This window comes from Tarenaya hassleriana, unplaced genomic scaffold, assembly GCF_000463585.1.
Source record: "Tarenaya hassleriana unplaced genomic scaffold, ASM46358v1 Cleome5, whole genome shotgun sequence".
In the NCBI taxonomy this organism is placed as follows: domain Eukaryota; kingdom Viridiplantae; phylum Streptophyta; class Magnoliopsida; order Brassicales; family Cleomaceae; genus Tarenaya; species Tarenaya hassleriana.
In genome coordinates, this window is record NW_010967707.1 from 4,483,685 (window position 1) to 4,497,660 (window position 13,976).

Genomic DNA, 13,976 nt, shown 5'->3' on the forward strand with positions numbered 1-13,976 from the left:
GCCCGCCGTCGAGCCGGAGCGAGCATGCCACCATGGCCACACCGGCGAGCGACAGCACCTTTCTCCGGATGAACCAATTGGACATTCAGGGCGACGATGCCGGTTCCCAGGGAGCCGTAGGGTATGTTGACATTGTTAGTTCTTTGGGCTTCTTGGTTCTTGAAGGTTTGATGAGTTCCATGTGACTGAATTTAATTGTAGTGGGTTTTGATGATCTAGGGTTTCCTTGTATAAACTTTTTTACTTTTCGCTTCCTGGTCTGTTTTCTTTGCCAGGCACACGTTAAGATGGCTGCAATTTGGGTATCCTATTTTCTTGTTTGAGCTTAAAATTTGGGTTGGGGTTTCTTATCTGGCACAGCATTGGAGAATAAGACGAATATGTTAGGCATTTGAAACAGCTATATAGGATAAACTTGACGCAAGTACTGGCTTAGAAGGAACTGTGTTTCTTCGGTTTTGGGAGTCTTATGTTAAAACACCCATTGTATCAAGAAGTAATTAGATCAAGTTTGGGAAATCAAACTTGATCTATGTGATTATTCATCATGTGAATCGTTCGTTTATGTACTTGAATTTGGTTCTCCATCCTGTGTAACGCGTCGATATTCCCTTCTGTCTGAAGTTAATACAACATTTTAAACAATCTGAAGCTATTGACCACATTGTCTGGAATTATAATCATCAAACTTGATCAGTTGTCTGTGTATCACCAGTGGTAAGAAGAAAAAGAGGGGCCAACGAGCAGTTGGGCCTGATAAGAGTGGGAGAGGGCTACGACAGTTTAGCATGAAAGGTCTTTACTGTTATTCTCTCTCCATTTCCACCTTTCTGTTCTTCCTTTGCTTTTGTTTGAAAAACTCGAAGGTGTTATCAAGAATGAATTATCTCATTATCGAATCCAGCTATTCTCTTCAAGTTTGGAATGAATGGCTTACTATCGTTGGCTCCTTGATCGTTTTTTCTTTTTTTTCTTTGTGACTCCTTGATCTGATTACGAGTTCTTTTTGCTTTTTTCTCAGTTTGTGAAAAGGTGGAAAGCAAGGGAAGGACTACTTACAATGAGGTAAGGTGGTTTCTTAGAAGACGTTCGTTCCTGTGCATTGATTTTGATTTCTTTACACTGAAAGCTTCCAGCATATGTTTGCATTGCAAGAGCCAATCACCTGTTTCAGGCTTTCAGCTGATACCCAAATCTGTTCTCAAAGGACGGAATCAGTTTTCTCGTTATGCAAAATGATGTTCTTAGTATACCAAGATACCGATACTGTTTTTTTTGCATGGTAGAAGTTTTACATCTTGGGTGGTTTTTTACTGATGTAGAAAATCAAACAGTAGAAAATCAAGATAGTTCTACAATAATCCCTGTTTGTATAATGAATAGTATTGCAAGCATACAGTATCTCAACAATGTATCTGAACGTCGAAAGCATTTTCAGGTTGCAGATGAACTCGTTGCTGAATTTGCAGATCCCGGGAACAATGGACCATCCCCGGGCCAGGTTCATATACTTTGATTAGTTCATATGCTTCTGTGTGTACACGTGTACATATATGCGTGCATGCATGCTGAATTTTTTCATTCCTCTTCCGTATGTCAAAATCTTGAAAACTTATGTTGCAGCAACAATATGACGAGAAGAACATAAGAAGAAGAGTATATGATGCTCTGAACGTTCTCATGGCGATGGATATCATATCAAAGGATAAAAAGGAGATTCAATGGAAGGGTCTCCCTCGTACCAGCCTAAGCGACATCGAAGAATTAAAGGTTTCTGACCACTTTTTTTTCTCCTCTTGGAAACTTCAAAAAAATAAACTCCCCCCGAGCCCGTGACTGCTCGTGTTCTGATGCCATTTGACTTTTTTGACTAATTGTACAGACCGAGCGTCTCGCACTGAGAAACAGGATTGACAAGAAAGCTGCATATCTGCAAGAACTGGAAGAACAAGTAAGCCTCTAATTCTAATGCCCTTCACCTTGTATACCTATCTAAAACTTGTTTTTATCTATCGTAAACCTTATTTTTTTTCCTCTTTTTTTTTTTTTGCCTAAAGTATGTCGGCCTTCAGAACTTGGTACGAAGAAATGGACGGTTATACAGCTCGGGAAACGCTCCAAGCGGTGGCGTCGCTCTTCCCTTTATACTCGTTCAGGTAGCTTTCCTTTCGTCTATTTCACTCTCTCTCTCGATCTTGCTTCTTGAATTCCCTGCAATTATTGTGCTTGTACTGTTTCCATGTAAACCCGAGACGAGCAAACAATAAAGATGTCCTTTTTTTTTGTCCTTCATTCCTGTTTTGTTCAACGTCGGATTGTTACATTCGTGTAACATGCCTGTTCCTTTGCTCGTCAGACTCGTCCTCATGCTACGGTTGAAGTGGAAATATCCGAAGATATGCAGCTTGTGCACTTTGATTTTAACACGTAAGTTTTTTTTTTCTCGTGTTTTTTTCCACGAGGAACCCATGATCTGCGAGTAGACGAAAACCCATTGAAACCCTAAATCTAAAACCACATTTAATCTTCAGCGAACCAACCTTTTCATTCTATCTAATTGCAGTTCTCCGTTTGAGCTCCACGATGATAACTTTGTCCTAAAGTCGATGAAGTTCTGTGAGAGGCCACCACCGAGCGACAACAACATTCCGGTCGGTAACAATTTCCCGTCAGGAGATGCCCTCGAAGGCCCTAGCATCGTGCCACCCGAAGCCTTCCATCCTCATTCGCAGCCTCAGCCTCAGCCTCGGCTCATCCCGACGCCACGAGCCGACCCCTCGGGTACTTTACCCTTAAGAGCTCCCGAATCGCCGCCCATCCCAGGGATAATAAAGGCGCGTGTGAAGCCGGAGAGTTGAAACCGGCTGTTCTCTCACAGGTTCTGTATATTGTGTAAAGCTTAGAGTCTAAAGCTTCACTTGGTATCTGAGGTTTATCTGTATTCGTTCTTGGAGGAAAAGCCGGTTTAGGGTCATTGTACTATTGCCGGTTTTACTAGTGTGGTAATACTGGAGATAAGAACTTGGTTCGATGGTTAACTACTTAACCGGTTTAGTGAAGCTCGGGTTAGGATTTTAGATTCTGATCTGTTTGTAATAGAAAAAAAAAGGATTTGTATTCTGCAGGAAAAATTGGTTACCGTTCAGCCAATTTAAATTTGTCATTTTGTTTTGATCCTATGTCGATTTTTAAACTACAAGCCGGTTTGGAACCGGTTTTGTTGGGTTGCTTGAGTTCGGATAGGGTTAGACACAAGTCGAGGCGGAGGAGGGAGCAAAGAGACGTACTCGAGTTGTACACTGGGTCGGGTACTCAGAGATTCGGAGGGTTGTGCTCGACCATAAATTCGGTTTTTGGTTGAACCAAAATCCGGTTAAGTAAAGGCGTTTGGTTTTGGTTTAACATCGAACCGCTTTGTTTCATAACACATGAAACATGATTTTTTCATAGAAACAGAAAGTTGCAAAAAAAAAAAAAAAAAAAAAAAAAAAAAAAAAAAAAAAAACATAATAAGAGAAAAATCAGTCGAAATGATTTAGCGGAGTGTGTTTCATCTTAGCATAATATTCTTGCAGTTCCTGGATTTTTTCTTGATGCAGGGAATTACAGAGGTCTCTTAAGCTCGGCTATGGCGGCGATTTCTCAAATCCCTTTCTCTCTATTTCTATCGTCAAGTATCTCTCGCAAGCCTTTCTTCTTTCACCATCATCATGAGCAGCAACTCTCTGCTTCGGACTGTAACTCAAGGAAGAAACACGGTTTCATTTGCTTTGCCTGTTCTGTCAAACAAACCAGGTTCGTTTTTTTTTTTGGTTTTTTGTATGATTTAGTCTGCGGAAAATGTAGGAGAATTGTCGCGTCGGCGTGAACTCGAGTTCGGGTTACTCTTTTCAGGATGTGTGCGTTACAGGTTTGGTTGAATTCGATCGAATTTATTGTGGGTTTTTCAGGGTTCGTAAGAAAGTGAAGAGCAACGAGGAGCTTCGAGGTGAGATTAAGGAGTTAATTGCGTTGGCTGGGTTTCCTGAAGATCATGTGCCATCCATGAAGGAACTCTCGCATCATGGAAGGTTGAAAATTTCGACATTCTCGAGTTTAATCTCTGATGTTCATGGTGATATTGGCATTCGCGGTTAACGTCATTGCTATGAACACACGTTAAGCAATTGATACATGTGGAAATGGTCATCTGATTCCTAGTTTTTTCCGTCTCTTTTGGAATGAAAATTGTAGATGATTGGTTTGGAGATTGGTTTGTAGATGTTGTGATAGTTCATTTCCCAGCTTAAGATAGAGATGCAAATTATTAGAAATCCAACTCTTTCAGGCCCTGTTAATTAGTAGCAGCTTTGTGATTTCTTAGTATGCTGTTCTGTATTCGACTCATTGGTATTGCAGAATCGTGTGATGTGAACTCGGTAATTGAAAGAGTTCGTCGTTTTCCGAAATGATTTTGAAGGTTGACTTAATACTTGTGTTAATATTCTGTAGAAATGATCTTGCCAACATTGTGAGACGAAGAGGATATAGGTTCATCAGAGAGCTTCTTGCAAATTCAAACATGGAAGACAATAAAGAGCCAGTTTCCCCGGACAGAGTAAATATGGAACTAAGTGCAGCTGGAGTTTGTGAAGAAGATGATTTAACAGGTCCACGTGTGCCTTCTTTAACAATAAGATGCAATTGAATGGTAGATTGTGCAATAGAATCACAGTTTTTTTCTGATACATTTATATGGTTTAAAAGGTCAGGGTGAAAGAGCAAAAGATGTAGGTGAAGAGGAGTTGTCTTCAAGCAGATTTTCGAGCATGGCAAGACATTTTGATAGGGATAGTGATAGTTCACGAGAAGGAAATGTTATCACAGTTTTAGGTCCCTGGGCTGAAGAACATGGAGGTGCCAGTAAAGATGAATCTTCACGAACCAAGGCTTTGGGCAGGCAAAACTCTCTCCCTAGTTTGGATAACGGAATACACTTAAACATGGATGAGGATAGTGACTGGGGGGAAATTACCGCAAGCGATTCGGAGATTGACAGTGTGGAGATCAATAAGGCAGTTGACAATGAGTTATCGTCTTCTGAAGCTCCAACATATGGAAACGTTTCTTTAGTTTTAGATGATACACCAAGTTGTTCAGACAAAGAGGCTGATAACGTTTTGGTGACAAAATATGAGGATGCCAATGATGTAGGCAGAGATGCCGCATTGCCAGGTGATGTTTATACCTATGAACACTACAGTCCAGTTCTCAATTACAGTAATGATGCTGATGTGGCTGCTGGGACCTCGTCTACTCTGGCTCCGGAGGACTACATCTCCAATAAGGGGATTTGTCAGAATCAGCCAATGGATGATGTGGCTAATTATCGTTTGGGCAATCTTGATCATAGTCTAGATGGATCAGATGACAAGGATCATATTCTAGGACTTTCTTCAGTCACTTCGAGCTTAGAAGAAAAGACGGCCAGATTTATTCAGGATGGATACTTGGATACAGTGGATGGTAAGTCCTACGAATTTGTTGCCATGATCAGAAACTTTGTCTTGATGATAATACTTATGTCATGTCCTATCAATATCGTAGTCATTGGCGCTTGCTTTTGGGTGGCCTTTTTCTTTCATACTTAATTTTGCGGTGAGAATACGAGTTGAATTTTGAGGTTGATTTCAGGTAATGAGAATGATATACCAAATGAAAGCCCTCAAGAAACGGAGGGAAATAGAGAAAAACATGATCCAGCAGAAGTCCAGTTGACAACCAGCAGCAGCGAGCACAGTTATGGTAGCCAGAGAAATGCAAGTATGAAATCAGATGGAAATGCCTTGGCGTTAGAAAAGATTATCCATGCTGACCAAGTGGGCAGCTCTGACAGGTTAGGGTTCTGATTGGTGGCTAGAAACTGATAATTTCGAGAATTTCACTTGCACGGAATTATTAGAGCTTTTTATATTCTCGTTCATACTCTGGTCTGTTTCATAATATTCATTATACTCTGTTCATATTTTCTTATCTTTTTATACAAAGCCAGGTTTTTATCGTATAGAATGTATGTAAACAATGCATTACTTTTTCCTGACTGAAATACTTGAGTAGGAACCTAAGCAGTTTGAGTCAATGTGTATTTCTCCCAAAGCAACGTTGTGCATTAAAGGTTTTATTTTCATTCTCAGGAACAATGGTCTGAGAAATGAAAATGCTGATACAGACAAGGAACTGCATGATGAGGTACATCATCTGTCATCATAGTTTAAATTTTGTGACCCATTGTGTTTACCAAATACCAATCTCATCGAACCTTGTCGACTATATACTTCATGCTCATACGAACTTGTTCTGCAATGATACAGACCAGGAGAAGGGAAAATCAGATTGAAATCGATCGTTTGAAGTTTATGCTGGTACTTCCTTTTGTTTTCTTTTCTGCGTATGGTAAATTAGTGAAAGACATAGCGCTTACGGTTGTTCTTGTAATTTCTTTGCGCCTTTTTTTTCGTGTTTAGCATGAAAAGGAGCTGGAATTGTCAAGGTTGAAGGAGCAGATTGAAAAGGAGAAGGTAAAGTAGTACTTTTCTGGAAGTGCTTTTGGATTTACCCAAGCGTTTGGCTTCCTGTCCAAAAATCGAAATCTTGAAAATGCAAACCAGTTTAGAGGGCAAGCCTAGAAATTTACGCCCAAAGATGCCAAGCAATGAAAGACACGCGAATTGACAAATCCTGAAGTGTTTTCATATTAACTTCTAGGTATATTTATCCATTTGCATCTATGGAGCATTTAAGTAACTCCTTGTGTTTTAAACATAACTGCGTAATTGACATGTTTCTTCTCGTATCTAATACGGGCATTAGATATGTTCTGATGTTAGCCTCTGTTTGTGTTTTTATAATATTTCTCCTCTCCTTCGGTTTCAGCTAGCTCTTTCGGTTCTTCAAAGAAAGGCTGAAACAGAAGTCAACAAGGCTCAACAGCTAATCTCAGAGAAGGATGCTGAACTTCAAGCAGCAGAGGAAAGTCTATCGGAATTGCAAGAGGTACGTACATTGATTTTGTTCTCTACTAATTAGTGATTATGATCTGGTTACTTTTAAAACTTCTTGTACTATGTCAAATCACAGCTGTAATGTTTCAGCCAGGAGACAGATCTAAGATAAAACTCTGCTCACTTAATGTTCTGAAAAAAACATGTGTAACATCATTCTTTGCACTATTGGACACGGGTTATTGGTGGGAATTTTGTAAACAAGTCTTTGTTTTGCACTGTCGTATTAAATATTTTAGTAAAAGTGAAATCGTTTTTAGGTAGAGATTGAATACTGCGGAGATGGTAGTGCTGTGGAGGTGACGGGCAGCTTCAATGGATGGCAACACCGTGTCGAAATGGAACTTCAGCCATCCAAGTCAATTGGGTTAGTATTTTCTCGTCATCTACTTAGACCTTTTCTGATTAGTTATTTTATTTCATTTAAAAAGCTCTGAATCTGTTGATTAGATAATAATATACAGCCTCAGTAGGTGATAAGCTGATTATTCCTGGTTGTTGACAAAACAGTCATGCTTTTAAAATTTCCATTTAACACAAAGGGATGAGTTTCTTGGGATACATTTTGTTGGAAAAAGAGAGGCATAACAGTTGAAACCACCAGAGAATTCTGGATTTCGGCCATCTCATCAGAAAACTAAGAGTAGCCCGTGATTTCGCAAAACCATCGATCATAAAATTCATGTAGCTAACCTTGCGTGAATGGCGAAAGTCAGATTCTTTCCAGTCTTTTATGTGTCTTGTTATGATGAAACATTGAACATGAAATGGTTATGGATCACTTGAACATTTGAGTTAATGTTGTTGTATCCATCACATACTTCTTCGGTTTACAAGATCTTATTACATGATTCGCCGTTCCATCCGCGTGTGTGTGTGTTTCAGGAAACAGAAATATTGGTCGACATTACTGTGGTTGTATCCCGGGAAATACGAGGTTCTGATGCGTGTATCTTCCATCCACCATCTTAAAATCGCTCAGGTCGGGGTTTTTTTTTTCTTTTCTGATTCAAGTTCCCGTAACTGCAGATAAAGTTCATCGTGGACGGGCAGTGGAGGGTCGATCCTAAGAAAGAGTCGGTCACCAAGGGACACATCACAAACAACCTTGTCAAAGTAGACAGGTGAGAGCTTTTTGTTGAGAACTTTGATTCAGGTGAAATTAGGATGAGGATGACATTCTTTAGAAAGCCATAGTCAGTGTTTTGCCTCCTCGTTGGAGGGGGAGGAGGAGGTAGTTTCCTGCACCAAACAAAACTTGGGTTCTCATTGTACAAATTTATGTACAAATGTGGTATTTTACTTCAATAAACAAACTCACAAGGGTTTTCTGGCGTGTAAGAATAAAGGAACGTGGTATAATCCTAATTTAGTCATCGTTCTCATAAATCGATATTTAAAATTTGCATGACAACAAAACTTTAATAAAAATATGAATTAAATAAACTATATTTTCAAAATTCCAGGATACATACATTTCAATATCTATTATATACATCCGAATCACAGAGGTTTTTGTTTGAATGAAAACCGAGGATTTAATGAATAAAAATTCCCTAAAATATTAATATATCATAAAATAAATTTATAATATTTTACAATGGGCCGTCTAAACTATTGGGCTAAAAAGTATCAACCCATTTCAAGATCCACGTTCACACTCGTGGGCTTTAGACAAATATTTTAAATTGGGCACAAAACCCCACGCGCGCGTGCAGCGCGTTGAGCGCGTGCGCAATAAATCGACGGACTATAGTATGGAAAAAACAACCAATTTTGGGTTATTTTAATTTATTTGACGTGTTAGGCGCGTGGAACATTCTTTTACAGTTCAAAACAGAAAAGGAAAAGAAAACGCGGAAGTAAATAAAATAAAATGCGGGGTGGTAAATGTAATTAGTTGTAAATGAAGGGGCTCCTTAATAATTCTTAAGAAAAGAGAAACAGAACAAAATCTCTGCCTCCTTTAAGGCTTTCTTCCTTCTCGTTGTCTCTGTTCATTTCTACACTCCTCAGATCTGCAGGTGCATTCGCTTGTCCTTCTCTCCTGTCCGATTTTGTCGTCTGATTTGTGAAATTTACAATGTTTTAGCGGCGATTCATTCCTGAATCTGGGATTGTTTGGTTTGTTTTGCGACTTGATATTGGCCTTTCCGTGTTTTGATGTGATTGTTCTGTTGTTTTTCCGTGGAATTTGTACTGGTTTTTACATTTTTCTGCATCTAATGCTCGTCATGGGTTCGCGTGGTTCGATCTCCTGTTTCTGTCTCGTAGTGCTTTATTTGGTTCGTAGTGAGATCTGTTTCGGCACCCAGATCCGGTTTGGGAGTGTCTGATGAGATTCAAACAAAATTTGTATTCGTTGATAGATCGTACGAATTTAGGATGAACTGTTGTGATGAAATGGGCTATATTGGAACTTGATTCCTGAATTCAATATTATGAAGCCATCAGTAGATCCCGTATCAAAAAGAGAGAATTTGTTCAGTCTTGGTCTGGATATGTTATACAACAGCATTCAGTGAAGTTATAATTCGTATTCTAATAGTTTTATTTTCATCTTGTTCCTTTATGAAAGTGGCTGGATGGTTATGGTTATGGGTAGTGTGACATGAATTTGGTTTTCGCAGAGATGGAGACTTTCCTATTCACCTCAGAATCTGTGAATGAAGGGCATCCCGACAAGCTCTGTGATCAGGTGTCGGACGCCATCCTCGATGCTTGTCTGGAACAAGACCCAGAGAGCAAAGTAGCATGTGAGACCTGTACCAAGACTAACATGGTCATGGTATTTGGTGAGATCACGACCAAGGCTCAGGTTGACTACGAGAAAATAGTCAGAGACACTTGCAGAGGGATTGGGTTCACATCAGCTGATGTTGGTCTTGATGCTGACAACTGCAAGGTCCTTGTCAACATCGAGCAACAAAGCCCCGATATCGCTCAGGGGGTTCATGGTCACCTCACAAAGAAACCCGAGGAGATTGGAGCCGGAGACCAAGGACACATGTTTGGCTATGCTACCGACGAGACCCCTGAGCTTATGCCATTAACCCATGTCCTCGCCACTAAGCTCGGTGCCAAGCTCACTGAGGTTAGAAAGAACAAGACTTGTCCATGGTTGAGGCCCGACGGTAAGACCCAAGTGACCGTTGAGTACAAAAACGAGGGTGGAGCCATGATTCCTGTTCGGGTTCACACCGTTCTCATCTCAACCCAACACGATGAATCTGTCACCAATGAGCAAATTGCTTCCGATCTGAAAGAACATGTGATTAAGCCTGTCATACCAGCTCAATACCTTGATGACAAAACCATTTTCCACCTAAACCCGTCTGGCCGTTTTGTCATTGGTGGACCTCACGGTGATGCAGGGCTCACTGGAAGAAAGATCATAATTGATACTTACGGTGGATGGGGAGCCCATGGAGGAGGTGCCTTCTCTGGCAAAGACCCTACCAAAGTTGACAGGAGCGGTGCATATATCGTGAGGCAAGCTGCCAAGAGTGTTGTGGCTTCAGGCCTTGCACGGCGTTGCATTGTACAGGTATCCTATGCCATTGGAGTGCCTGAACCGTTATCTGTGTTCGTGGACACTTACGGGACCGGGAAGATTCCAGACATGAATATATTGGCTCTGATAAAGGAAAGTTTCGACTTTAGGCCGGGAATGATTTCCATTAACCTCGATCTGAAGAGAGGAGGCAATGGCAGGTTCCAGAAGACTGCAGCCTATGGCCATTTTGGCCGTGATGATCCAGATTTCACTTGGGAAGTTGTTAAACCTCTCAAACCAAAGGCTTGAGTTCTCATGAGAATCTGTCTTTTTCCATTACCTGAAACTCGAGAACTTCAAAGCTCGGGTTCTGGAAATGGAAGAGCAATCTGCTTTCATTTATTTGCTCTATATAATTCTTCTGTATTCGACTCTTAAGTTGTTTCCTTGACAGTTTTAGCATTGGTTTAGCTGTTGCTGAGAATTCTGCAAAGGCAATCAGTATGTTTTGATCAAATTCCAGTTTGAATGAAGCAATTTCTCTTCGAAATATGCAACTTTGCCTCTCTATCACTGGCTCTCATACGTGTTATATATATATATATATATATACTCTACACCATCCCTATGGCTCAGATTGCTCACAGGGATGGCATGCAGTGACAAAAACTCTCAGAAAGGTTCAACTTTTTAGGAGAGTGAAATTTGAAATTTGAATAAAGAAGTTAACTTCTGTGATCTAGAGTCTCGGAGTTGACAAAGAGAAAGGCTGTAAATACTCTTATTCCCAGAGATAAATCAAGTTCTGTGACAAAACTTGTTTCAGTTTCTACCAATGTAAAGGGCTTTTGCCCCTTGTCATGCTGACAAAACTTGTTTTGCCATTGAAGCCTCGTGGGCATGAAATACCGAATCATACCCAAATACTCTTTTCTCTATTCGGTTTCATCAAACACACCCTCCTGCTTGAATTTATTGTGTAATGCTTCTACCGCAGAATCAATCCGTGCTTTATCCTGTAGAGAAAACACAGCCCATCGTTATGTAACTGTGTGAAGAAATCCGAATCGAGAGGTTCAGTGTCTAGTGTACCTTGCCCTTGAAGCATATAACTATAGGCCCTTGCCTGGATTTGCGATAACAACCTACGTATCTCAGTGAAGAAGAAAATGGTTAAAGAGAAGATTTTCGAAGATCTAAGCATGAATCAGACGAGGGCAATTAACAAGTATGTATACCGATATAGATGTCCGGGTAGTCAAGACAAAGCTTAGAGAGAGGCTCTGCAACTTCAACCTGCATTCCCGAGGAGACCGGTAATAAACTGATTCTAACATCAAAAGCTAGCAAATTCCATAAAAAGGCAGGAACTTAACTTAGTTCACCGTATAGAATTAATGTCATATCAATAACAGATGCAACCACATGACAAAGCAATATAAGGGTGATGAAAAAGATATGAAACAATATAAGAGTTTAAAGGGTGACACATACATCAGTCAAACTTGTCGTTAAGCGCCTAGATGTGTACGGTTGGGTAACCGCCAGAACACTGCCCAGTTTGGTTAGTTCGGTGAGACATTCCCATTCTTGGTCCAGCTCGCTAGTATTTGTAGCGGTAAGAACGATCACGTTGCAACATTTGATCTACACATTGCAATTCCATCATTCATGGATTAATGGGCCGATGAGAAATAACAGAGTGAAAGAAGTTCTGTTTTGTGATTCTTATTCTGATCAAACCTAAAACGAGTTCGCCATATTTGTCTGAATATCTATCTTTCGAAGGAGTTTTGAGATACTCACCAACGGGATCGGAAGCTTCTCATGATGCAACAGTTCAGTGATTCCTTCAGGCAACTGAGCCATCTTACAAGAAGAAGGAAAGATGAGCAATTCATAAAATCCATAGTCAGAACACAAGTAGGAAATGGTGATGGAGCACAGCAAAAATGATTCTGATTCTATACAATATTTGTTCTCATTTCTAGTTTCTTTTCATGCAATATGATATACATCATCCATGGTAGGAAAAAAAAGAAGCTAAAGGAGAGCAAAAAAGCGAATTGTAATTTACATAAAGGGGGTGATAATATATACACGAAGAACCATTTGCATCAGTTTTTTTCAAACAGTTTTAGCATATACACAACTTAAGAAAGTGAACTCACCTCATTTCTGTCACCTTGGCCGATAAGATGCCTAAGATATTCCTCAAACTCTTCATCAGGTGCCTGAATTCATGAGAAGATTCACAAATACATAAAAAAAATTCGTGACATTTTGTTAAAAACTATTCAGGGAAAAAAATCCATACCAGGTGAACCCCAAATGCCTTAGCGACACCAGCCAAAGTGACATCTGAAGAAAGTGGACCAACTCCTCCATATATAAATACCTACGAAAGCAATCACCCATCAGTCATATATCTGACCACACCAAAAAACTCTCTCTTTCTCATTCACTGAAAGGGACTTACCATATCATTTGTACATGTCTGGCGTTCAACTTCCTCTGCTACAGAGTCTATCTGGTTCAAGAAAGCAGTAAAAAAACCATAAACTAAGAGTTGAGATTGATAAGAGGAAAACATAACATACTTTTTCCCAATTAAAATTCTTCCATGTGTTAATAAACACCTTATGTTTTCATCAAAAAAAAAAAAATAAACACCTTATGTTTTAACTCACATCATCCCGAAGAACACAAGGAAATATTGTTTTAAGGGCTTTCACGTGACCAAGAGGATGAATCATATATACGATAACTCACTCAACCCGAAGAACACAAGGAAATATTGTTTTAAGGGCTTTCACGTGACCAAGAGGATAAATCATATATTCGATAACTCACATCATTCCGAAGAACAGCAGTTTGTTGCACCGTCCAACCAACGGAACTTAGTTTCTTACACAAAGATTGTCCCAACTGATCCTCGACAGTGCCAAACCTGAGCTATGGAACAGATGAAAGAGTCGGAAGAACATCATTGCATCCATATACAAGGTGTTTGTTTGTCTAACTAACTTTAATGCCATATATATAGCATTATGTTCTAATTTCTGGGGGTTTTTTTTCACAGGAGGATAAGCAAACGAAAAAAAAGATCAGATGATATCAGAAAAAAAATAATGCTTAGCAAAAAAATTAAGTCTTTAGTAATAACGAGGACAAAGTAGCTCCATGAATCGTCCTAGCATTTGTATAAAACAAAAATGCCATCATGATCGAATAGAATCTAACATAGATGAACCGGATTGTAAGAAAATGACTTACAGAATCTCGTCACCAACAGCAATAACCGTGGCTGAAAGCAACTCATGTTTACGTGATTCATTGCCAATTGAAGGAAATTTCTCACGACCCGAAGAGACTTTCTTGATTCTCCCTGCCCTCTCTAACCTCCCGTCTGACAGCAAATAAGCGGGTTTAAACCGCTC

The 13,976-nt window shown here is 39.8% G+C and overlaps 4 protein-coding genes across 13 annotated transcripts in view; 3 read left to right on the forward strand and 1 right to left on the reverse strand.

Moving 5' to 3' along the window:
- LOC104826915 (transcription factor-like protein DPB) overlaps positions 1–3,177 on the forward strand; it is a 4,284-nt gene extending 1,107 nt beyond the window's left edge. The window contains exons 3-11 of the mRNA XM_010559874.2: positions 6–121; positions 716–795; positions 1,022–1,065; positions 1,439–1,501; positions 1,624–1,770; positions 1,883–1,951; positions 2,058–2,156; positions 2,357–2,427; positions 2,564–3,177. Coding sequence (XP_010558176.1) covers positions 6–121; positions 716–795; positions 1,022–1,065; positions 1,439–1,501; positions 1,624–1,770; positions 1,883–1,951; positions 2,058–2,156; positions 2,357–2,427; positions 2,564–2,858 — 984 coding nt within the window. The 3' untranslated portion in view covers positions 2,859–3,177. The remainder of the gene's footprint in view (positions 1–5; positions 122–715; positions 796–1,021; positions 1,066–1,438; positions 1,502–1,623; positions 1,771–1,882; positions 1,952–2,057; positions 2,157–2,356; positions 2,428–2,563) is intronic.
- A 327-nt stretch (positions 3,178–3,504) lies between these two features.
- LOC104826916 lies at positions 3,505–8,408 on the forward strand. Of its 3 annotated transcripts, none has more exons than XM_010559875.2 (12): positions 3,507–3,795; positions 3,951–4,070; positions 4,492–4,649; positions 4,747–5,505; positions 5,674–5,875; positions 6,174–6,228; positions 6,351–6,401; positions 6,504–6,557; positions 6,913–7,032; positions 7,301–7,407; positions 7,926–7,989; positions 8,070–8,408. In XM_010559875.2, exons 1-12 carry the CDS (start codon positions 3,629–3,631, stop codon positions 8,166–8,168), a joined length of 1,956 nt encoding a protein of 651 aa, XP_010558177.1. In that variant the 5' UTR covers positions 3,507–3,628; the 3' UTR covers positions 8,169–8,408. The 3 variants fall into 3 exon arrangements, with proteins under 3 accessions (XP_010558179.1, XP_010558177.1, XP_010558178.1); XM_010559876.2 differs by having other exon boundaries at positions 3,508–3,795; positions 7,926–7,977; XM_010559877.2 differs by lacking the exons at positions 7,926–7,989; positions 8,070–8,408 and having other exon boundaries at positions 3,505–3,795; positions 7,286–7,373.
- A 560-nt stretch (positions 8,409–8,968) lies between these two features.
- LOC104826917 (S-adenosylmethionine synthase 4) lies at positions 8,969–11,088 on the forward strand. The gene is made up of 2 exons (XM_010559878.1): positions 8,969–9,064; positions 9,671–11,088. Exon 2 carries the CDS (start codon positions 9,673–9,675, stop codon positions 10,843–10,845), a length of 1,173 nt encoding a protein of 390 aa, XP_010558180.1. The 5' UTR covers positions 8,969–9,064; positions 9,671–9,672; the 3' UTR covers positions 10,846–11,088.
- Positions 11,089–11,289: 201 nt separating this feature from the next.
- Positions 11,290–13,976, reverse strand: part of LOC104826918 (FAD synthase) — a 5,389-nt gene continuing 2,702 nt past the window's right edge. For 7 of the 8 annotated variants that reach the window (XM_019204142.1, XM_019204140.1, XM_019204143.1 and 4 more), the window contains 10 exons: positions 13,813–13,976; positions 13,390–13,486; positions 13,016–13,066; positions 12,854–12,934; positions 12,708–12,770; positions 12,343–12,405; positions 12,031–12,183; positions 11,775–11,832; positions 11,629–11,681; positions 11,290–11,552 (listed from right to left, as the gene is read on the reverse strand). In XM_019204142.1, coding sequence (XP_019059687.1) covers positions 11,472–11,552; positions 11,629–11,681; positions 11,775–11,832; positions 12,031–12,183; positions 12,343–12,405; positions 12,708–12,770; positions 12,854–12,934; positions 13,016–13,066; positions 13,390–13,486; positions 13,813–13,976 — 864 coding nt within the window. In that variant the 3' untranslated portion in view covers positions 11,290–11,471. The remainder of the gene's footprint in view (positions 11,553–11,628; positions 11,682–11,774; positions 11,833–12,030; positions 12,184–12,342; positions 12,406–12,707; positions 12,771–12,853; positions 12,935–13,015; positions 13,067–13,389; positions 13,487–13,812) is intronic. The other variant, XM_019204141.1, reaches the window with a different exon arrangement.